A 23,503-nucleotide genomic window follows, 5' to 3' on the forward strand; every position below is an offset into this window, starting at 1 on the left:
GCATTACTGCTCAAAGCAGTGGTATTGGATAAGAAATGCTGGTATCATCTAGGAGCTTGTTAGAAATTGCAGAAGTTTGGGCTCTACACAAGACACACAGAATCAGATTCTGCATTTAAAAAGCTCTCCAGGTGATCTGCATGCACATTGAAGTTTGAGAAGCCCTGTTCTATAGTAATGGTTCTCAAACTTCAGCATGTATCAGAATTATCATACTTTGAGGACAATGGTCCTGGATAAACCTGCTCACTTCTCCCCAGCCACAGCCCTCAGGAAGGCCTGGAAGACACTCCCCTCATAAAGGCAGTGAGAAGTCTTTGAAGAGCTTGCAGTCACTGGACTGACATTTCTAGACTGGAGATGAGGTTTAGGGATAATGCAAGGGAATCCTGTCCCTTGATCTCAGCAGTAATAATGGGATCCCAGAGTAGAAAGGTCAAGGTGGCCACGCTTACCTGTCAGAGACCAGGTAAGCCCACGATAAGTCACAGATATATAATGGCAATAGGAGTGCTTTGATCTCTAGATAACTGTGGCAAAAATTTTTAGAAATGAAATAGTTGGGTAGCCTGTGAAGGTGCTGCTTGACAAACACAGGTGAAAAATTCTAGATTTCTGCACAGAAACTGAGGGGAGGGTATTCCTGGCTTTTTACCCCATTGCTAGGCCCCTGGTAGCTTAGCTGGTAAAGAATCCGCCTGCAATGCAGGAGACCCTGGTTTGATTTGTGGGTTGGGAAGATCCCCTGAAGAATGGATAGGCTACCCACTCCAGTATTCTTGGGCTTCTCTGGTGGCTCAAACAGTAAAGAATCCACCTGCAATGTGAGAGGACCTGGGTTCAATCTCTGGGTTGGGAAGATCCCCTGGAGAAGGGAAAGGCTACCCACTTCGGTATTCTGGCCTGGAGAATTCCATGGACAAAGGAGCCTTGCAGGCTACAGTCCATGCGGTCGCAAAGAGTTGGACATGTCTGAGTGACTTTTGCTTTCAGTTTAGACCTAATTAAGACAGTTCACCGGAGAAGGCAATGGTACCCCACTCCAGTACTCTTGCCTGGAAAATCCCATGGACGGAGGAGCCTCGTAGGCTGCAGTCCATGGGGTCCCTAAGAGTCAGACACGACTGAGCAACTTCACTTTCACTTTTCACTTTCATGCATTGGAGAAGGAAATGGCAACCTACTCCAGTGTTCTTGCCTGGAGAATCCCAGGGACAGGGTAGCCTGGTGGGCTGCCGTCTCTGGGGTCGCACAGAGTCGGATACGACTGAAGCGACTTAGCAGCAGCAGCAGCAGCAGCAAGACAGTTCACAGACTCAGAGACCCTCAACTGAGGAAGAACCCTGCAATGTGGCTGCAGATAGATACTGTGTGTTGCCCCTGAATGTTGCTGTTTAGTCATTATGTCTGACTCTTTTGCAGCTCTATGGTCTGTAGCCCACCAGGCTCCTCTATCCCTGGGATTTCCCAGGTAAGAATACTTAAGTGGGTTGCCATTTCCTCCTCCTGGGGATCTTCCCAACCCAGGGATTGAACCTGTGTTTCTGGTGATTCCTGCATTGGCACCTGGGAAGCCCACTGTATCCAGATGACCTGCTATCATTAACCAAGGTAACTGTGCACTAGTGAAAGGTATAGTAATAGACATTGGCTCTGAATTCACGCTGATCCCCAGAGCCCTGAAGTGCCACCATGATCCACTAATGAGACTGAGAACTAATGAGAAGCAGATGGTGTATGGAATCCTAGCCCAAGTCTAAGACAGTGTCCTTGGGGTCATGGACGCACTGTGTTTCCCCCACCCCAGCTCCCAGAATAGATGGTGAAAAGAAAGATGCTTAATAACAGGTAGAATTCTTATATTAGTCTTTTCACCCATGAAATGAAGGCTATTATGATGAAAAGGGCAAAGTGTAAGCTCTTAAAATGATCCCCCCCATTTACATGCCCACCACACCAAGAAAGTCAGTCAGAAGCAGCACTTTCACCCTGGGGAAATTACAGAGATTAGTGCTACCATTAAACTTAAGATGTGCAAGGCTAGTGGTTCCCAGCACATCCCCATTTAACTCACTTAACTGGCTAGTGTGTGAACCAGGTGGGTCACACAGAAAGAGAATAAATCTCTGCAAACTTAGATAGTGATGCCAATCATGACTAGAGCACCAAAGAGGAAATCTTTGCTGTGGCAATTTAATACAGCCCATAGCACCTGGCATTCAGCTTCACCATTTTCCATTTCACCTGGAAAATATTTTCTTTCCAGGAAAAGCTGAAGCAATTTGAATTTATACAGCAGGGAAAATGGTATAACTTTACCATCTTTACCATGACAATGTCATGTCTCGTCCTCCCTGCCATAATATTATGTGATGGGAAATTAAGCATTTCTGTCTCTGACAGGACATTCCCACGGATGGTATTATGATCAGCTGACCTGTGAGTGGGAAGTGTCTCACACTCTAGAGGCCTTTGTAAGTTAAATGCGCCCCTGAGGCAACCTGACCCGCCATACAGGGGAAGTATCTAGGGGTTCTGTGGTCTGGAGCATCCTTCTGAAGGAAGAGACAGGTTGCTGTCTCTTGAATTTCACACCACAAAGCAAGAGACACACTGAGGTTGGAGGGAGGCCACTGTGGACCCCTCCATCTTGGAGGGAGCAGAGCTTGGTTCTCAAGGAGTAAATACATATTCCGATTGTCTTCTCTGCCTGAAGTTCTTCTTCCAAGATCATTTGTAGAGTTACAGAATGCCTTATCCTTAACCATGCTACCAAATGCTATACCATCACCTCTGACAAGGGGACATGATTTACAGCATAAGAAGTGTGAAGTCCTCAAAGCCACCCACATTCCTTCTCCATCTCCAAAGCCACCACTGGACAATTTCTCATGCACTAACTCCAAATCTCTTTCAGCAGGAAGAGCTCTGGCCCTTTTAAGGGCTCACCTAATTAGGTCAGTCTCATCCAGCTTCATCTCGCTTTTATACCTGATTGGGACCTTAACTGCATCTGCAAAATCCTTTCATAGCAATTATCTAGACTAGCATTGGATTGAATGACTGGGAGACGGGGCATGTACACCAAGAGCAGGAATTTGGAGAGACTGTCTCTGGATTCTGCCTACCATACCTCTCCTCACTTTAACCTGATTCCTTATTTGAAGAACACCAGTGGCAGTAAAGCCACGGTGTCAGGGGGGATTATGCAGATTGAGATCACCTCTTGATGAAATGGTAGTCAGTGGGATTTTGTGCATCTCGTTGACGAGAACACGAATTTTTTACTCAGATGAAGAATGAAAGTGCACACCGAGGAAAGAAAGAGGAGAACTCTGATGGACATTTTCTGTGTGTCCCTCATTGTATTCTACTCTTTGCTCTCTGTCCGAATAGATGGACCAGTGTTGGCTCCATCAACAGGTTCCCTTTCCCTGGGGCTTTGACTGGTTTATCTAGTGGGGAGGCCCACCAGGAGACTAGAGAGGAGAGGAGTCTGGTGGGGTATATATTTCTCAGGCTTCCTCCATACAGGCTGCCTCAAGCTGCCCGTGTCCTGCAAGTGAGGGCTTCTGCTCCTTGCTATAGAACCCTTTCCTCTTGGATTTCAGTCCCCTTGCCTGCACCCCCTTCACCCTTTCAAGCTTGGGAGGAGGAGCAGCTCTACTGTGACAGCCCTAGGGTGCTTCACTATCTCATGGATCCCCCCCAGCCCTGCCCACGCCTTCATAAATAGTCCCTTTATTCAATCTTCCAAATTATCCTAATTTGAATGTGCCATCTGTTTTCTGTTTGGACTCTGACTGATACAAGAACCTATTAGGAGATAGGCACCGGAGTGTGGCAGATGGAGATACAAATATTACCTTTATTACCACTACAACTGACACTGGACAATATGGCTTAGGTCTGCTAGGCAAGCAGGTGGCTGAGACTTCACCCCGAGGTCAGCCCCATGAGGGCTCAGCCCTGTAAACCTTACAGTGGGGGGAGTGGACCAGGAAGGTACTTTTTCACACAGAGAGGGGAGGATGGAACTCAGCTGAGCATTTAGGCTCCTCTCCGCCAAAAGAGTCACTCTGCTTCCTTGCGGAAGATGAGGAAGACCGGGCAGGTGCCCAGAGCCTTCTATACTGGGCAAACTTCCTTCATATTGGGAACATGAAGCCTGGGGGAAAGGCAGCACTGCTCCAACACTCTGAACAGCAAATACTAAAGACAAAGATAAGTAAAACAGCCAAAGACTTAACATCCAGAATTTCTATGAAGAACATCTATAAACTAATTAAGAATCCTACTGAAAAGTGGACAAAGGCTGCAAATAAGCAATTCACAGAAAAGGGAATGTTCATGGCAAATAAACATTTGAAAAGATGTTCAACTTCAGTAATAAGGAAGGACTTGATTTTTTAAAATGTTTTTTCCTGCATCAGATTGGCAAAAATCCAGCGTTGATGAAGATGTGGGGAAACAGGCACTCAGAGGCTGTCAGAACGAATGTAAACTGATAAAGTGTTCTGAAGGGTGCTTTGGCAGTGAATGAGAACTTTAAATGCGCTCATCCTTTGACCAAGCAAGTCTACTTTCAGAGACATATACTGGAACAATATTCATATTTGTACCCACATACAAAAAGGCATCCACAAAGATGTCGTATTATGGTTGTAATAGTGATCGCTTGGAAGCAATCTTTTTGTCCATCAATAGGGGAAGGATAAAAACTTTGTATTCTGGAATAAAATTCAGTTATTCACACTCGCACCCTTTGAGTCATACGCACACTGGTTATATTTAACAAAGTTTAAAGATTGCATGTGGATGGGTGTGTAACTAGCTAACACTCCATTAACAATACTGCCGAGAACAACATGCATATGTAGGGGAGGGGCACAGAAGCGTTTCTGGACACGATCCAGCCACTCAGTAATAGAATTTAGAAACTAAAGATAAAGGCCCAGTTATAGGAGCCTCCTTTTAAAGATAAGGGTGTATAACATGGAACAGCAAATATTATTATATTCTTCCAAGAATATAATGATCATGCAAGTACAAATTTTGTAGAGTGATTCAATGCTGTTTCACATAATGATATTATTATTCAATGTACTGTGTGAGTGAGATGACTCTGTTTAAATGTGCTGAAATTTTAGTTGTACAGTCCTAATGTAGATGTACCATGGGTACTCCTCTATGACATACTTGGATACAACAGAAACCTATGAAAGAAAAACTTTACCTAAGATTTAGTTTCCTTTTTGACACAGTTACAAGCGATCATGAATCCATGTGATACGGACTATTACTGGTAAAATTGAGTAAAGTAGAAAGTTAAATTCCGAAGCCTTGGAAATGCAAACTCAATGGCTCAGACAAATAATAATAATAGAGTGACACTAGATTCTTAAATCCAGGCAGCTGTAACTGAACACATGGCTGGATGTGAAAATACCTAACATGATATATGGAGCCTGATTTGAACATGCTGTATAAAAATGATAAAAAAGACTGGGAGCTCAAATAAGAAAGTTAAAATAGAAAGGAAGATGCTCTTGTATTAAAGCAAGGTAAGAAAGAGCTTAATGAAGATTGGGTGAAATAAAAATCATCAGCATAAATTCATTACTTTGAAAGATAAAGATTCTCTCATAGACACTGAGATGCCTAAGTTGCTGTGAGTCATTTAGCTTACTGCTACCAGCTATATGAAATTATATAAATTCATGAAATTATGCAAATACATAGCCCAAGTGCCCATGGTCCAAGTCTTTAAATTTTTTTTACCAAAAGAACCAAGTGTTTTTTTAAATGTGCACAATTCTTGGTTTGGTGATGGGAAAAGCAAGTTAGTTCTGAGACATCTCTTTCTGGGGAAGAGTTAAGATGAAGCAAGAAGACTATCCTGATTGATTCCCTTACAGAAGTGAACACAATGCCTCTCTCAGTTTTTCTTGCCACATCTCTCTGTTGTTGTTGCTTAGTTGCTAAGTTGTGAGCCCTCTTTTGTGACCCCATGAGCTGGAGCCCACCAAGCTCTTCGTCCATGGGATTTCCCAAGCAAGAATACTGGAGTGGGTTGCCATTTACTTTTCCAGGGGATCTTCCCGACTTCGTGATTGAACCTGTGTCTCCAGCATGGTAGGTGGAGTCTGTACCACTGAGCCATCTGGGAAATGCTCTGTACATCAAGTTTATTCTCTCTGGCTAAGTGTCATCCTGCCTATTTTATTTATATACAGAGTACATCATGTGAAATGCCGGACTGGATAAATCACAAGCTGGAATCAAGATTGCTGGGAGAGATATCAACAACCTCAGATATGCAGATGATACCACTCTAATGGTAGAGAGTGAAGAGGAACTGAAGAGCCTCTTGCTGAGGATGAAAAAGGAGAGTGAAAAAGCTGGCTTAAAACTCAACATCCAAAAAACTAAGATTATGGCATCCAGTCCCATCACTTTATGGCAAATAGAAGGGGAAAAAGTGAAATCAGTGACAGATTTTCTTTTCTTGGGCTCCAAAATCACTGCAGACCATGACTGCAGCTATGAAATTAAAAGATGCTCGCTCCTTGGAAGGAAAGCTATGACTAACCTAGACAGTGTGTTAAAAACCAGTGACATCACTTTGCCGACCAAGGTCCGTCTAGTCAAAGCTATGGTTTTTCCAGTAGTCATGTATGGATGTAAGAGTTGGGCCATAAATAAGACTGAATGCCAACGAATTGAGGCTTTTGAACTGTGCTGTTGGAGAAGACTGTTGAGAGTTCCTTGGACTGCAAGTAGATCAAACCAGTCACTCCTAAAGAAAATCAACCCTGAATGTTCATTCAAAGGACTGATGCTGAAGCTAAAGCCCCAATACTTTGGCCACCTGATGTGAAGAGTGGACTCATTCTAAAAGACCCTGATCCGGGAAAGATTGCAGGCAGGAGGAGAAGGGGACAACAGAGGATGAGATGGTTGGATGGCATCACTGACTCAATGGACATGAGTTTGAGCAAACTCTGGGAGATGGTGAAGGGACAGGGAAGCCTGGCGTGCTGCAGTCCGTGGGGTTGCAAAGGGTCAGACAGGACCTAGCAACTGAATGAAGTGTCCTGATGAGATATGGTTCAACTAAGGAGAAAAGAGGGAACAGACATTGGGTAGGCAACCAACAATGTCTATAACAGGTACTCTGGTTGGTCTAGCTTGGATCAGGCGTCCACTCACTGACCAGTCACTGTGGCTGGGTCGAGAGAGGGACTTGTAAGAAGACGGTAGAACCTATTCACACTTAAGATGAAGAAGTGGTGAAAGTGATATTCTCCCAAACAAGAGAAGAAAGAGAACCTCTATTAGATATTGATTGCTGCTAACAAATTACCCCAAACTCAGGGACTTAGACGACAAATGTTTACTACCAAAGAGGTTCTGTAGCCAGGAATCTGGGTGTGGCTTAGTTGGATCTCTCTGACTCAAATCTGGTCTGTCATGAGGCAGTCAAGGTGTTGGTCAGGATACAGTTATCTTAAGGCTCAGTGGGAGTGGACCTGCTTCCAACCTCACTCACAGGTTGCCAGCCAGAGGTATTGGCTCCTAGTTGCTAAGTTGTGGCCAGTTCTTAGTCGCTCTGGAAAGACTCTTAGACATAGATCTTTCTATAGGACAGCTCACAATACGGCATCTGGTTTTCTTCAGAGCAAGTGAGTGAAAGAGGATACCCAAGACATAAGCTAAAGCCTTTTTGTAACCTAATCTCCGAGGTGACATTGTACTATTTTTGCTGTATTCTATTTGTTTGAAGTGAATTGCAAGGTCCAGCCCATATTCAAGGGGAGGGGACATGATGACCAGGAGGTGGAGATCACCAGGGATCACTTTACAGGCTGCCTCCCACAGGTTCTGAGCAGGTAGAACAGTAAAGGACCACTAGCCTGAGCAGTAACATGCTGAATCTAAAAAGTAGCAATTATAGTCTAACACAAACAAGCTGAGTCTGTAGAAAAACCCTGAGATTCTCATGATAGTGAAAATGAAGATATTAATATAAAATGTGCCAACAAGCGGTAATAAAGCATATCAAAAGTTTTTAAATGCTATCATTTTAAATATAAAACAGATACAAAATATTTATAAATTATATGTAAGATACAGAGAATGTGATAAAGAAAGGTATGTGATCACAACACACCAGAAAAAGGGGACGACCCTTAATCTTGAAGTTTCCAACACCACCCCCTTCTCTCCCCCTCCAGAAGTCACCATCATCTTGGATTTTGTGGTCATGATCACTTGCTTGTCTTTATAGTTTTACCACAGATGTTTGTATCCCTACACAAGGTGTTGCTTGGTTTTCCCTGCTTTCAACTTCATGTTAGTGGAATCACACTGTATATATTTCTCTGTGATTTGCTTCTTTCACTCACAATTATGTTTCTGAGATTTATCCATTTGATGTGTTCATACTGATGTTTTCAATTTTATCCAAAGTCACTAAGTCTTCATGCATTACTCTAATCAAAGAGCAACTCAATTTTATCATTTAAGTCACCTGTTTTCCCTTCATTTTTATAAACAACACTGCAGGGCCATACTACATCTCACCTATATATGTATCAATGGACATTTGAGTTAGTTCCTTATTTTTGCTGTGTAAATAGTGCTGTTATGAACATCACTGAATTATTCTGGGTACTCTTCTCCACAAAGTTCTCCAGGGGATAAACCTGGGCATGGAACTGCTGGATCAAAGGTATATGAATGTTCAGCTTTAAGAGACAATGCCAAATTAATTTCCAAAGTGGTTGTAGTAATTCATACTCCTATCAGCAGTGAATAAATGTTCAAGTTGTTTCAAATCCCTTCCAATACTTGCTATTGTCTACCTTTTAAGGTGGGTTTTTTTTTTTTTTTTTTTGCCAATCTGGAAAGTATAAAATGAAATTTCATTAAGGCTTTGGTTTGCATTTCACATATGAGCTGTAATATTTTTTATGACATTGGCAAGTGCAATCAGTGATCAAATGAGACTCTGAACTCTACGTGCAAGTTTCAGCCATTATCCACATACTAATTTACAAGCTCTTGTTCTCTTAACTGATCATCATACCTGTACACATTCTGTGATTAAAGTTAAATGCAGGGCCTCCCTGGTAGGCCCGTGGTTAAAAGTCTACCTTGCAACGCAGGGAAAACTGATTCAATCCCTGGTCTGGGAAGATCCCACATGCCACAGCTTGCTAAGCCGGGGAGCTGCTGCTAAGTTCACGCTCCGCTTGCTACGGAAGCCCGAGTGCCCTAGAGCTGGTGTTGGACAACAAAAAGCCACTGAAATGAGAAGTCCATGTGTAGCTATGAAGACTCAGTGCAGCCAAAAATAACTAAATACATTTAAAAGAAAAGTTAAATGCAAAGAATCAAGATTTGTAATAATAACTTAGTGTAATGCTTATTTTGCAAAGTGGGATAAGGTATAGGCAAATGATGACTAAAGAAAATAATTTTCCTGGACATTATTCTCCTCTTGTGTATGCTTTGATACATTATGTGAAGGTGGATGTAAGGAGAAAAGTGAGTCATGAACATCTAGTTTATACATTATCTCTGCTGCCCTAAAAAGGGTACACAAGCAAAAAACGAGTAGACCATTGGAGCCTGGACAAATCTTTTTCCTGGTGAAGACCCAAGAAGATGGTGGTGTTTTTAAAGTCTTAAATAGAATTTGCATACTCAGAGATTTACAGTGAAGCAATACTTTGGCCACATCATGTGAAGAGTTGACTCATTGGAAAAGACACTGATGCTGGGAGAGATTGGGGGCAGGAGGAGAAGGGGACGACAGAGGATGAGATGGCTGGATGGCATCACCGACTCGATGGACATGAGTTTGGGTGAACTCCAGGAGTTGGTATGGACAGGGAGGCCTGGCGTGCTGCGATTCATGGGGTCGCAAAGAGACACGACTGAGTGACTGAACTGAACTGAACTGTTGATAAGGAATTACTTACCTTAGATGTTACTCCGCATTGTCAACAGTGGATCATAAACATGCTGAACTTGAGATTGATTAAAATGTTAAACTTAGTGAGGCCATATCCTGATTGGACAGTGCGCAAGAAACATGAAAGGCTTCCCTGATAGCTCAGCTGGTAAAGAATCCACCTGCAATGCAGGAGACCTGGGTTTGATCCCTGGGTTGGGAAGATCCCCTGGAGAAGGGAAAGGCTACCCACTCCAGTATTCTGGCCTGGAGAATTCCATGGACTGTATAGTGAATGGGGTCGCAAGGAGTGGAACACAACTGAGTGACTTTCATTTTCACTTTCTTCCAAGAAACATGTTTCTGGAGGAGTCAGAGTTCCAAGCATAATGCAGAGGGGCAAGAAATAAAGTGATTTGATTTCAGGTGAGCTGACATCCGTCTGTTCGTGGAGGCAGTGCTGAAGAAATAGTACCTGACAGGAACTTGGATTAATTTTAACTCTCAGCCTGGACCCGGGGTGGCTGGGTGAGCCTGACTTGAGTCGCAAGTGAGCAGTGACAGAAGACAGTGGACACTGGGTTCTCCTGATGTTGCACTTCAAGCTGCCTTTTGTCAAAGTTAGCACAGGAAGCAGATCAAGATGACTTCTATGCATGTGTCATCTGAGTGTAAAATTACATTTTTGAGAAGCCATTCCCAGGTGGCGCTAGTGGTAAAAATCCGGCCTGCCAATGCAGATAGACTTGGGATGGGTTCGATCCCTGGGTCGGGAAGATTCCCTGGAGGAGGGAACGGTAACCCACTCCAGGTTTCTCCCCTGGATAATCCCATGGACATAGACAGAGGAGCCTGGCAGCCTGCAGTCCATAGGGTCGCACAGAGTTGGACATGACAGAAGCGACTTAGTGCCTGCAGCACATTAGCACAGTCATAAAAAACTTAAGTATGGCCCTACTTTTTCACCATGTAATCCCAACCTGGAATCTGCCTATTCAATTGGGTTAGTGTGGCTGAAATAAATTTATTCGGATGATCTGAAGAAACACCAGGAGACTACAGACACAGAAACCACGGAAAGTCTAAATATCCTGGCCTGGGGAAGCGTAGACCTGGGACCTGCGGTGGGTTTGGTCAGTCCTGGGAACTCTAAAGCAGCGGTATCTCAATGTGCTATGCCTACTCGTAGTGTTCGGTTATTCTCCTTCTCTGTTCTAATTTTCTTCACCACCTGACTCCAGCTTATTTAGTTTCTACAGCCAAAACCATCTGCCAAACCCACCGCTAACTTGGCTCTCAGGATTTCCTTGTTTGAACTCTCCAAGAGGGAATCTAATTGGCCAGATTAGCCTTACAAACTGGACAAGGGTCTCAGGGCCGATCGGCTGCGCTTGGATCAGATGTCTTTCCGTGGCCCAATCAGCTGGGGCTGAGAGGGGACAGCCCGCCCACAGCCGCTCGGTGCGGAGTCCAGGGGTGGGGGCAGTTTTCCTTACAAGGGACTTTGAACTTTGTACCTACAAGAGGAACCTGAGAAAACGATTCAGAGATGGAACCTAAAGGTGCATTAAAGAGCTTCTGCACATCAAAGGAAACTATTAGCAAGGTGAAAAGACAGCCTTCAGAATGGGAGAAGATAATAGCAAATGAAGCAACTGACAAACAACTAATCTCGAGAATATACAAGCAACTCCTACAGCTCAACTCCAGAAAAATAAATGACCCAATCAAAAAATGGGCCAAAGAACTAAAGAGACATTTCTCCAAAGAAGACATACAGATGGCTAACAAACACATGAAAAGATGCTCAACATCACTCATTATCAGAGAAATGCAAATCAAAACCACTATGAGATACCATTTCACACCAGTCAGAATGGCTGCGATCCAAAAGTCTACAAGTAATAAATGCTGGAGAGGGTGTGGAGAAAAGGGAACCCTCTTACACTGTTGGTGGGAATGCAAACTAGTACAGCCACTATGGAGAACAGTGTGGAGATTCCTTAAAAAACTGGAAATAGAACTGCCTTACGATCCAGCAATCCCACTGCTGGGCATACACGCCGAGGAAACCAGAAGGGAAAGAGACACGTGTACCCCAATGTTCATCGCAGCACTGTTTATAATAGCCAGGACATGGAAGCAACCTAGATGTCCATCAGCAGATGAATGGATAAGAAAGCAGTGGTACATATACACAATGGAGTATTACTCAGCCATTAAAAAGAATACATTTGAATCAGTTCTAATGAGGTGGATGAAACTGGAGCCTATTATACAGAGTGAAGTAAGCCAGAAAGAAAAACACCAATACAGTATACTAACGCATATATATGGAATTTAGAAAGATGGTAGCAATAACCCTGTGTACGAGACAGCAAAAGAGACACTGATGTATAGAACAGTCTTATGGACTCTGTGGGAGAGGGAGAGGGTGGGAAGATTTGGGAGAATGGCATTGAAACATGTAAAATATCATGTATGAAACGAGTTGCCAGTCCAGGTTCCATGCACGATACTAGATGCTTGGGGCTGGTGCACTGGGACGACCCAGAGGGATGGAATGGGGAGGGAGGAGGGAGGAGGGTTCAGGATGGGGAACACATGTATACCTGTGGCGGATTCATTTGGATATTTGGCAAAACTAATACAATTATGTAAAGTTTAAAAATAATATAAAATTAAAAAAAAAAAAGAGCTTTTATAGCACATGCGCGCGCGCGCGCACACACACACACACACACTTTGAAACCCCTGTAACATGATCAGTTCTAGGCTGTTCAGGTGTGGACCGAGCAGCTAATTCAAGGTTTTCTCGGGGAAAACGAAATAATATGTTATAAGACCTCATATACACTGTGATCAGGGTTTTCTAAGACAAGACTGCACGTGTTGAGTTTTTGCCCTGTACAGGAAAGTTAACGGCTGCGTGGTGCGGCACATGGCTTTCAAAAGTTCTTTAATGAATAGATACTCTGGTTATAATGAAGGTAAACACCAAGCATTTGTTAGCATCCACGTTCCTTCACCCTAACTGGGCCCGCGCCCCCTCCCCATGCCTTCCTCTCCCGTCCGGAAAAGTGCACTTTCCTGGCAGGTCCTCGGCCCTTACCACCCACGGGTCTCCCAGCCGGAGAGGGCCGGCACCCAGCTCGCGGCGCCAGCGCGCCCCCGCGCGGCCGGGCCGGGTTCCTCCACCACTTCCGGGTCCTCCACGCTCCGCCCCGCCGCTCCCCCCAAGTGCGGCCCTCCAGTCTTTAACCGGACCTTGCATGCAGCCTGGGCCGTGCAGTCCCCGGCTCAACCCTGCCCGCCATTGCAGTCTTCTAGCTGCGGAGACTCCGCCCCGCGCGCGCTCTCGAGAAGCCATGGCTCCGCTCCGCTTCTCGGCCAACCTGTCGTGGCTGTTCCCGGAGCTGTCGGGCTTTCCCGCGCGGCTCCGGGCCGCGGGTAGTTCAGGCTTCGAAGCGGCCGAGATCGGCTGGCCGTATGCGGAGCCGCCGGAGGCGCTGGCGCGCGCGGCGCGGGAAGCCGGGCTACGAGTCGTGCTAATCAACACTCCCCCGGGTGTGCCGGGAGGGCCCGGGCCGGGACAGGGTGGGGCCGGGGGAAAGGACCAGGGAGCTGAGGCCCATTCTTTCCGCAGGAGACAGAGAGAAGGGGGAGAATGGGCTCGGGGCTGTTCCCGGGAGGCAGGCGGCCTTCCGAGAAGGGCTGGAGCAGGCGGTGCTGTACGCTAAGGCTCTGGGCTGTTCCAGGTAACCTCCCCTCTCCATTCCCCCGCCCCCATAATCCGCGAGAAAAGAGGCTCAGGGGTTCTCCCGTCTCTCTGCCTCTTCAGTCCTGGTCCCTTGTAAATTGCCTTTTGCATTTCATCTGTGTGTGTCACCTCAGTTTGCAACTCTTTCTTGCTCACCTCATGCTGGGAACTCAGTATGATCTAGGACATAACACAGTCAACAAAGCAGTGATCCATTAAGAGGACTGGTCAGTTCAAGGAGACCTTGGGAGCAGAGCAGGTACTAACTTGGTCTGGGGTCAGAGAAAGCTTCTTAACAGGTAGTGATGTTGAACTGGGTCTCCGTGGTGGGTGCTTTCTTGACCAAAGGAGCATTCCAGGCAGGGATGCAGTAGCCACACGCCCCTGGGGGCTTGGTGTATTCTGCAGAGATTATGAAGCTGGAGGTGAAGCCTATCTGCTTTGGAGGTGACTGAGAAAGATGAGGCGGTGAAGGGAGAAGGTGCGGGACTCAGAGTGGGGCTGATAAGGTGAATGTCAAATCCTGCACAGGGCAACCAGGCTGAGAAGGAACTGGCAACAAGCAGTTATGGGGCAGAGGGAGGAGTGTGTGTGCAGAAAACAGATGGGAAGCAGCTAAGAAACAGATGCAAGGAGGAGAGACAAGCAGCATGGAATACCTGAGCATAAGGGTCAAAGTAATTTTTTAAAGGTGAGGCTTGAGGAGAAGGGCCATGGAAAAGGAGAATCTGGATGTACAGGACGGGCTGCATAAAGGCCTGTGGTCTCTGAAGCAGGAGGATGGTGGGCCTTCAGAAGGAATCTGGGAAAGGTCTTGGTCTTAGGTTGATACAAGTGTCTGAGGGCACCGGGAGGCCTGAGCACCACAGCCAGGTGGTCCCGACTGGAGACCTGGGGAGACGGGAGGCTGGTGCAGTTGGAGGGCAGCTGGAAGAGAAGTCCCCAGGGAGCATGGGAGTGACGGCTTCTTCCAGGAGGATGGACTCCACAGCCCCCTCCAGTCCCATTTTCCCCACAGGATTCACCTGATGGCTGGCCGAGTGCCCAAGGGGGCTGACAGAGCCACGGTCAGGGGTGAAATGGAGGTAGTTTTCCTGGAGAACCTCAGGCATGCAGCTGAGGTTTTGGCTCAGGTGAGACAGTGAAAGGGGCTTCTCAGATGGCACAGTGGTAAAGAATCTGCCTACCAATGCAGGAGATGTGGGTTTGATCCCTGGGTCAGGAACGTCCTCTGGAGGAGGAAATGGCAACCCACTCCAGTATTCTTGCCCGGGAAATCCCATGGACAGAGGAGCCTGGGGTCACAGAGTTGGACATGGCTGAGCACGCACACGAGACAGTGAACACACACAGACACACATACTTCATGCATGTATGTATGTGGAGGGGAAGCACAGTAGGGAGAGCAATGAGGTGCAAGGCTGGGCCCTGGCCCAGGCCAGAAGGGCTGGAGATCGGCTTGAGTAGTGATTGACTGAGGGGGTCGAGCTTGGGGAGAGCTCTACTCATGGATCTGGCCTGGTGCTAGGAGAACCTCGTGGGACTGCTGGAGCCCATAAACACCCGCATCACGGATCCCCGGTACTTCCTGGACACGCCCCAGCAGGGTAGGCCCCCGGCCCCCTGCTGCCTCCTGTCCATTGATTCTCCAGCCCTCCTTGAGTCTCACGACCCTCCTCCCTGGTTTCTCTCCCAGCGGCTGCCATCTTACAGAAGGTGGGAAGACCCAACCTCCAGCTACAGATGGTAAGTGGGGGAGAGGGCATGCTTCTCAGAGGGCCGTGTTCTCCAAAGCCGGGGACAGTGGTGTGGGCTGCAGGGTCTCTGACTGTGGGAATCTCTGCTCCAGGACTTATTCCACTGGCAGATCATGGACGGGAACCTGACAGGGAACATGCGAGAGTTCCTGCCCATTGTTGGTGAGGGCCCCTTTCTTGGCTTCTTCCTCGTCTGCCATGAGGCTTCCTCTATCCTTCCACTCTTTCTACCCTCAACATCTACCCCCAGGGCACGTGCAGGTGGCACAGGTCCCAGGTCGGGGGGAACCCGATAGCCCCGGAGAGCTCAACTTCTCCTATCTGTTCCAACTGCTGGAAGATGAAGGCTACACAGGCTTCGTGGGCTGCGAGTACCAGCCTCGAGGTGAGGGTGGGCTGAGCCTGGCCCCAGGGAAGGCCTCTGGAGGGACAGTGTTGGACAGGGGCTGTCTTCCTCCTCATGGGCTGAGATGCTGCGCGCCCTGCTCCCCTCAGGAGACACAGCAGAGGGCCTGAGTTGGCTGCGTTCATACTGGGAGATGAGGGGCCGCCCACAGGCTGGCCAGTGAGGTCCTGCGCTCCAGCCACACGCCTCTGGGACGGTGAGCAGCACGACTGAGTCTCCTCTAATTAAAGACAACCTGCTGAACGTTTCCACGTGTGTGTGTTATTGGAGGGGAGGGGAGGACACACAGTGTCTAACTCTTCAGTTTCTTCGGGTCGCTTCCTCCTGCAGAGAAGGGCCATACAGCTCATGTTCAAGTCCTCCAGTCTGTGCCAGTGTTGCTGTGTCCGTGCTCCTTGTGTACAGATGAGAAACCAAGGGTACAACGGCCAAGGGACTTGCCCATGGTCACAGCTGCTTCAAAGGCAGAGCTGGGATTCGAACGGAGGTGTCTTATCTCAATGGCAATGGTCTGGCAACGATGTGCCAGTGGGAACTGATGATCAGAGGACTCGCGATGGGGGTGGGGGAGGTGGGTGTCGGACAGGATTCAGGCAGAGCAGCTCTAAGGGGTCTACCTGCCCCCTGATATGAAGAATTCCCAGACTCAGCCAGGTGAGCAGAAAGGAGTCTCCTTCTGGAAGGGCCCAGGGACCTGAGAGGACATGGGCACCTCAGGAAGTGAGTGGACCCTCTGGAGCCCTGTGCTGGTCAGTGGCAGCAAGTGTTTAGGGAGCATAGCTCCTGCTACAGGCCCCCAAGACACATTCACACGACCTCTGGCGTCCCTCAGTGTCCAGTCTTGCCCAGGGACCTGGAAGGGCTGGCCAAGATTTCAAGTGGGCAACCTTATAGAGCCATGATTCGAGGACATTCAGTGGCCCGTCCCTCAGAGGAGGCGGGTCCAGAGGGTAAAGCAGGCTGTGTTGATGACGGACTCCAGGTGGTGGTAGGTGGAGACCAGCTGGGCGGGGGGGCTCTCGCTGTCCTGGGGCTGCACAGGGAAGGGCTCTCGGAAAACCACTGTCAGAGACTAAGGAACAGGGAGTGGGTGCAGTGGTGAGAGGCGGGCAGGCTGGGCCCAGGAAGCTGGGCTCCCCAACCTCAGCAGGCTCTGGGGTGGAGCATTTGGGGTATAGCCTCCCACTAGGGCTGACACAAAGCCCCTCAACAGCCCCCCACCCCTGTTCTCACCGTCTTTCCCAAGTGGGAGTCCAGAAACACTAGCACAAAACAGTCCGTGAACTTCTGATTCAGCACAACCTAAAGACACAGACACAATGAGATGGACAGTGAGGCAGAGACCCTTCACGAGCACATCCTGGAGGTGGGGCCAGCCTGAGGAAGGCCGGCTTTCATCACCACCTGACCCCACCTGCACTGCAACCTTGCTTCTCATCCTTATTGGCTCCCAGTCAGCCTGTGCAGGACATCAGGATGAGGGGAGTGGTCCTTGACTGGAAGGCCCTACACAAGCTGGCATCAACATCTGAAGCCCATCAACAAAGGGGGGCTCTCTCCCCTCGACGAGAGTCCTCCTTGCCTCCTGGGTTTTGTGTCTCTGGCCTCCCGGATGTCTGTCCCTGTAGCTCAGCTTTGTGATCTCTCCCCAAGCAGTTTCTTCTATGCCCGGGGCTTCAGTGACCTCCTGTTTATTTAAGTCCTGCCTACACCCCTCTCCTGAGCTCCAATCCCCGATGTCCACAGACCTTCCAGACTGTGGTCCTGCAAGGTCCTCTTGGGCCTCAGACTCAACTCATCGCCCTTCCCCCAAACCCGTTCCTGCTCCAGCATTCTCGCCACCCACAGAAGCACCCCCATCTGCTCACACTCGCCCGCACTACCGCAGCCTTACCCTAACTAACCTCAGCTTCTGGGTGATGCTTTGTCACACCTTGAAACTAAGTCTTCCCCACAAGCACCATGTGGCAGGACCCCTCACCATGGGCCAAGTACTTTTTTTTCAGAAATCTTTTGAACCTTACCCCTCCTAAACTGCTGCTCTCAACTGGGCCCAACCTTGAGTCTTGCAGTCCCCAGTGCCCACTGCCGTAACTCTCTTCTCTCCACTGCCCTTCCCAGCAACCTATCAGTCTCTGATGTGCACATCAATCACTTCTGGAGATGGTGGAAAAACAGCTTCTGGGCCAGCAGGTTGGGGGTGGGGCCTTGGATCTGCACTCAGCCAGCTCCCAAGGAGGGCTGATGCTGCTGGTGCGAGGACCACACTTTGGTAAAGAGTCCTGAAAGCCCAAGAAGTCCTTTCTGGGACTTGAACCTACATGAACTAACCACTTAGGAGGTTCCAGAGCTTGGCCCCTGGGATCACTAGCCAAGGTTTGTGCCTTTGAGGGTCCTGAGAGCACAGCTCTAGGTTCTTCTCAGTGAGCCACAGGCTATGGCTTGGTGCTTGAAGAGTTTTCCTCCTATCTACCTGTGTCGTCACTCCCTTTCAGCCTCCCTCCAGAGCCTATGCAGTCAGGCTGGGGCTCCTTGAGGGGGACCCTGTCCTCCCCCTAATGAGGATTTCTTTCAGAGGAAGGCCAGGGAAACTTACCAGGTACTGAGTCCCCAAGTCTGGGCTCTGGAAATGGCGACAGCTCTGGGGAAAGCGGCTCAGGAGAACCTTGATCAGGCTTTGGTACCAGGAGACTGTCATAGACAGGAAGCAGTCCTGGGGGAAAGGTCCACAGGCATGGATCTGCTGTCCCAGAGCCACCTCTGAGACTCCCGCAACCTTTACCCTGGCTGCTGGTGGCATTCCAAGCACCCACCCCAGCCCCTTACCAGCTGCGGGTCAATGTCCCCAATGGATTTGGCGTGGACTGCTTCTAGGAGCTCCTCCAGCTCGGCCAGGGCCAGGCGCCCCCCTAGCCTCAGCCGATCAGGTCCTGGTGGTTCCAGCAAGAAGAGGCGCTTCCAAAGGGTGTCCCGACGGCAGTGCCCTCCAGCCAGCCGGACCAACTGAGCCAGCTGTGCCCGTGCCACGCCCACCTCTGCAGCCAGTGGGGGGAAGAGGGGAGCTGGTCCAGGGGCCAGATTGGCCCCGGAGGCCTCCCCAGGGCTACTGGCTGAGCTCCCAGGAGCCTCTGGCTCCGGCGTCAGTCTGGGCGGCTTCCGGAGCCGGCGCATGTCCGCAGTGAGTCTGGGGAACAGCTCTCGTTGGCTGGTGAGCACCACGAAGAACTGTAGCCTAGGGCGGGGAGGAGGTAGGAGTGTGATGGTCACAGTAGGGGAGACGGCCATTTCAGGGCAAGAGCCACGTTCAAGGTAGGGGATCTGCTGACCGAAGAACGTGCCGCTCGGCCTCTCCTTGCTCCTCAAAGGGTGCAGCACAGTGACAGACAAGCAGAGACACGTCAAAGTCGTCCTGGTGACGAAGTCCCTCAGAGTCGAGGTAGGAGCCAGAGCTGAGCAGTGGGGGCGGGGGAGACGTCAAACCTGAGGTTCTGATGAAGCCAGGCCCACCCTTTCAGCCTAAGAGAACACGGGTCCCCCTACTGCAAGGATGGCCCTGGCTCCAGCTCCACCTGTCCCCATCCCGCCTTACCTGTGCCATGCCGACACCAGGGCATACTCATTGTGTTCCGGGCCTCCTGGCCGGGCCATCCGAAGCGGCTTCATGTGGTAGGAGCTGGCGTGGTCGGCCACGTAGTTGTACAGCTGGTGGGCAGCGATGAGCGGGGTGGGCAGCTCCAGGGTCCCTGAGAGGCGAGTTACAGTAGACACTGAGCCCCAGACAGACACAAGGATCTGTGGGCTGGAGAACAGGAGTCCCTGAGGCTCTGACTGACAAGCAGACTGATTCTTTCTGGGGAGCTCCTGTGGGACATGGAGGCGGGACAAAGCGGCTCAGGGTACACGGGGTAGGACCTAAACTTATGAAACAGACTGGGAGTTACTTAAGACATAAAGGTGAGGACAGGGTCCAGGTGACGCAAGGCGACTGACAACACAGGAGAGGGGAGACAAGAGACAAGGCCTGGACCCCGAAGTGGTCCCTTCGGTCCCGGCTTGCGGCCTGTTCTTTTCCGGGTTCACTGGCTGGCCCTTGGGCACTGACCTTGGTAAATGTGATTGCGGCCGAAGTGGGGCCCATCAGGGTGGTGGGCCAGGAAGTGTCGCAGGAAGGTGGTCAGGTGGTAGCCGTGCCGTAGCACCAAGTGGGCGCCCAGCACGTGCTGATGCACGAGGCGCAGGTGGAAGTCGTAGCTGAACGAGTGCACGTGCATCAGGTCCCGCACCCGGTCGCACTCCTCTGTGAACAGCATGGACAGCTGGGGAGGCGGCGGGGGGACCAGGTCAGGGGACGATGGCAGGCTGCCCAGCGCACCCCCACTTCCCTCCTCCTGCCTGGGAAAACGCCGCTTACAATTCACCCTGTCCTGCGGGTCCCTCTGCCAGAAACGCTTCTGTGAGAAGCCCTCCTCATTACATTCAACTGTGTTGTAACTGTTGACATGAAACTGACCATTTTGAGAGATGAACCTCTGAACTCTGTATCCCAGAGTCCACTCAAGTCCAGCACAGATTTACTCATGTAATAAATACTTGCTGAGTGCCTACCACGTGCCTACCTGGTACTGTTCTAGGTGTTGGGGATACACACCCTTGCCCTCAAGGAGCTTACAGTCTAGCAGTGGGGACAGGATAATAAACATCACAGTAAATGAATACACAGCAGATTAGTAGATTGTTATGGAAAATCAGGTGGTAAAGCAGGTGCAGTTTTAAACAGGGTGGGCTGGGTAGGCCAGGTGTGTAATTACTGACTATTAGAAAGGTTTTTCTGGGCACTTCCCATTTCTCCAGCTTTATCTTCTTATCAAATTACTTGCTCTCCCCAAGTATATATCACATATTTTCTCTACACTTTTGTACCGGCCATTCTTTTTGCCTGAATGCTGCTCCCACTGACCCCCAAAGCTGGCTAGCTCCCACTCATTTGTAAAGCTTCATCTGGGACATCCTGTCAAGGCTAGCCCAGGGTGCTGCTAAGTCACTTCAGTCGTGTCCGACTCTGTGCGACCCCAGAGACGGCAGCCCACCAGGCTCCCCTGTCCCTGGGATTCTCCAGGCAAGAACACTGGAGTGGGTTGCCATTTCCTTCTCCAATGCAGGAAAGTGAAAAGTGAAAGTGAAGTCGCTCAGTCGTGTCCGACTCTTAGCAACCCCATGGACTGCAGCCTACCAGGCTCCTCCGTCCATGGGATTTTCCAGGCAAGAGTACTGGAGTGGGTTGCCATTGCCTTCTCCCAGCCCAGGGTAGGCCTTCTCTAGTTGATCTGCGAAGGAATGAATGAATGAACAAACCACTGATGCAGGAAGAAAGGAAGGCAGAGACACGGAGCTGGACTTCTCTTGGAGGAAATCAGCATTACTGAGAGTGTATTAACAGTTGGATAAGTGAGGCTGGAATGGCAGAATCTACATGAGCATGCCCCTTGGTGGCACTGGGCAAAAAACTAGTAGGAAAGGAAGTCAGTGACTGTAAATGAGGCAATTGCCTAGGAGTCAGAGTAGCTGCAGGATCCTGGGTAAGTCACAACCTCTCTGCTTCCGTTTCCCCATCCACTATGGAAATAAAGGAAAGGCCCTCATAAGTCTGAAGCAGCGTGATAAACCCTGCAGTCGCCAAGGATGAGCCTCAGATTGCAGCCCCAGTACTGCCACCAACTAGCTGTGTCCCTGGGGCACACCACTTACCCTCTGTGAACCTCAGTTTCCCCATCTGTACAGCAGGAATAAAATTCTCTTTGCTTAGAATGTATACTAAACACTTACTAACTAATAGCAATAATAAAGCAACTTAGAAATCTAAGTAGGGATACAGATTAGATATGCAAGGGCAGAGAGAACCAAGCTAGACAGAGATCAGGGGTCAGGGAAGTCAGGACTTCAGGAAGCTCAAGAGAATAATGAAGTGGGTCCATCCTGCCAATACTACAGCAAAGTGTGGAAGAGTACCTGCCTGACCAATCTCCCTGCTGTGCCCTAGGCCAGGTAGGTTCCTGCACCGAAGTCACCAAACTTTCCTGGATCTCACTCTCCTGTGATGACTAGACGAGGCATCCATACCCGAGTCAGAGCCCACCACCTACGAGCTGGATCTGAAGCTGTCCAGATTTGGGAAGAGTCTATGCCGTCTGTCCTGGAGAGTGACAGCCTGTGCCCAGTCAGACCCTGATCTCTTAGAAACTCAACTTGAGGTACAAGGAAGGCAGAGACCCTTGCACGACAAGCCGGACAACCCAAAGGGGCCAAACTCGCTCAAGGCTGGAGGGCTTCAGGTCCCTGACCACACTCGGTCCTGACTCATTCATTCATCCTGAGCCCTCCTGAGTGCTCAGCCCTCATGGGGTACAGAGGCCCTGCCTTCAGGCAATCAGACAGGGCTAGAAATAAAACCAAGTGTGGGGGTATGCTGTATGGGTGGGGACTCTAGTCCACACTCCAAGTGTTAGTGACTATATGAACAGTGCCAGGCTGCCCCCAGCTCTAAGCCAGGACTGGCACTGGCCCACCCATGTGTCACATTACCATTCAGCTCAAATGTCGTCACTGTCCACCCATCTATGGTCAGTGCCAGAATGACTCCAGGGCCAGAGCACAGCGGTCCCTGTGTTGCGCTGCCTTTCTGCCCCCAGTGCCATGCCTGAACACAGCTCTGGACTATCACAATGTGACTGGTAGATGGGCCAGTCATGGCACTGGAATGACCCAGCTACCCACAGCAGCAAATCATTGCTGGGGTTACACTTAGACCCCACAGCCCTCTGTCCCCACCACTTACCTGAGAGTTGACAGCTTGCCCCATGGGGATTCGGGAACATTCCAGGGCAAACTGTTTGACACAGAAATAACAGCCCTGGAGAGAAGACGAAGATGAGGTCAGGAGGGCAAGAGACAGGAGGGCCTGGCTCTCCTCACATGGTGCTCCTCCTGTTTACCTGAAAAGCCAGCTCCATGAGGATGATGCCCCCAGGCAGTGCCCGCTGCAGGTGGTATGTGGTGACTGCAGAGCCCGTGCTCTGCAAAAGGAGAAAGACTGGGGTTAGGGGCAAGGATGGGGGCTCTTGGGCAAGCAGGCCCCTGGGCCAATGACTTTAATGGTGCCAGGCTGGGATCAATGACCTCAGTCATTATCCAGGGCCCCTGACTTTAGGCCTTGGGCAAATAATTCAGGCTTAGTGATGCTGGTGTCTGAGGCATCGCTGATTTCACTGCTGGGGAAGGCACATGACGATGTGTTTACCTTGGGGCTCCCTTCAGCCTTGGTTTTCGGGCAGGAGAAGGAACCCCGTCCTTCTGTTCCAAGGATAGCCATGGCCCGAAGCCGACTGGTGCTGCAGAAAAGGAGGAGGGACAAGGGGGTGAGGCACGCTTGTGGGGTGAAGGGTCCCTGCTATCAGACCCAGAACCATTTCACATGGAGTCACTGTGGAGGCAAGGAGACAGGCTCAGAGGTAACCTGCTTGGGTCCCACGGTAGGTCAGTGGGCAGGCTGAGACTGGAGTCCAGGGCTAGACTGTGGTGCGGGGCTCTCTCCACAGCAGGTGCTGCTCTAAGGGGAGGTGGAG

General features: G+C 49.6%; 2 protein-coding genes across 4 annotated transcripts in view; one reads left to right on the top strand and one right to left on the bottom strand.

Annotated features, from left to right (window-relative positions):
- Positions 1-13,194: 13,194 nt before the first annotated feature.
- On the top strand, positions 13,195-16,131 carry HYI (hydroxypyruvate isomerase (putative)). Its single transcript, XM_055586146.1, has 8 exons — positions 13,195-13,528; positions 13,608-13,719; positions 14,740-14,854; positions 15,250-15,328; positions 15,418-15,467; positions 15,571-15,640; positions 15,729-15,863; positions 15,974-16,131. Exons 1-8 carry the CDS (start codon positions 13,234-13,236, stop codon positions 16,045-16,047), a joined length of 930 nt encoding a protein of 309 aa, XP_055442121.1. The 5' UTR covers positions 13,195-13,233; the 3' UTR covers positions 16,048-16,131.
- Positions 16,125-23,503, bottom strand: part of SZT2 (SZT2 subunit of KICSTOR complex) — a 52,450-nt gene continuing 45,071 nt past the window's right edge. For all 3 annotated transcript variants that reach the window (XM_055586143.1, XM_055586142.1, XM_055586145.1), the window contains 10 exons: positions 23,179-23,269; positions 22,874-22,954; positions 22,717-22,791; positions 19,987-20,200; positions 19,474-19,627; positions 19,211-19,333; positions 18,711-19,116; positions 18,481-18,597; positions 17,118-17,186; positions 16,125-16,956 (listed from right to left, as the gene is read on the bottom strand). In XM_055586143.1, the coding sequence (XP_055442118.1) occupies positions 16,813-16,956; positions 17,118-17,186; positions 18,481-18,597; positions 18,711-19,116; positions 19,211-19,333; positions 19,474-19,627; positions 19,987-20,200; positions 22,717-22,791; positions 22,874-22,954; positions 23,179-23,269 (1,474 nt within the window). In that variant the 3' untranslated portion in view covers positions 16,125-16,812. The remainder of the gene's footprint in view (positions 16,957-17,117; positions 17,187-18,480; positions 18,598-18,710; positions 19,117-19,210; positions 19,334-19,473; positions 19,628-19,986; positions 20,201-22,716; positions 22,792-22,873; positions 22,955-23,178; positions 23,270-23,503) is intronic.

This window comes from Bubalus kerabau, chromosome 6, assembly GCF_029407905.1.
Source record: "Bubalus kerabau isolate K-KA32 ecotype Philippines breed swamp buffalo chromosome 6, PCC_UOA_SB_1v2, whole genome shotgun sequence".
NCBI lineage: Eukaryota > Metazoa > Chordata > Mammalia > Artiodactyla > Bovidae > Bubalus > Bubalus kerabau.

Excerpts from the sequence above, each read along its gene's own strand:
- HYI (XM_055586146.1), top strand. The coding sequence starts at position 13,234 with ATGCAGCCTGGGCCGTGCAGTCCCCGGCTCAACCCTGCCCGCCATTGC. Across the intron at positions 13,529-13,607 it reads GCTAATCAACACTCCCCCGG|GAGACAGAGAGAAGGGGGAG; the intron begins GTGTGCCGGGAG and ends TTCTTTCCGCAG. Across the intron at positions 14,855-15,249 it reads CAGCTGAGGTTTTGGCTCAG|GAGAACCTCGTGGGACTGCT; the intron begins GTGAGACAGTGA and ends GCCTGGTGCTAG.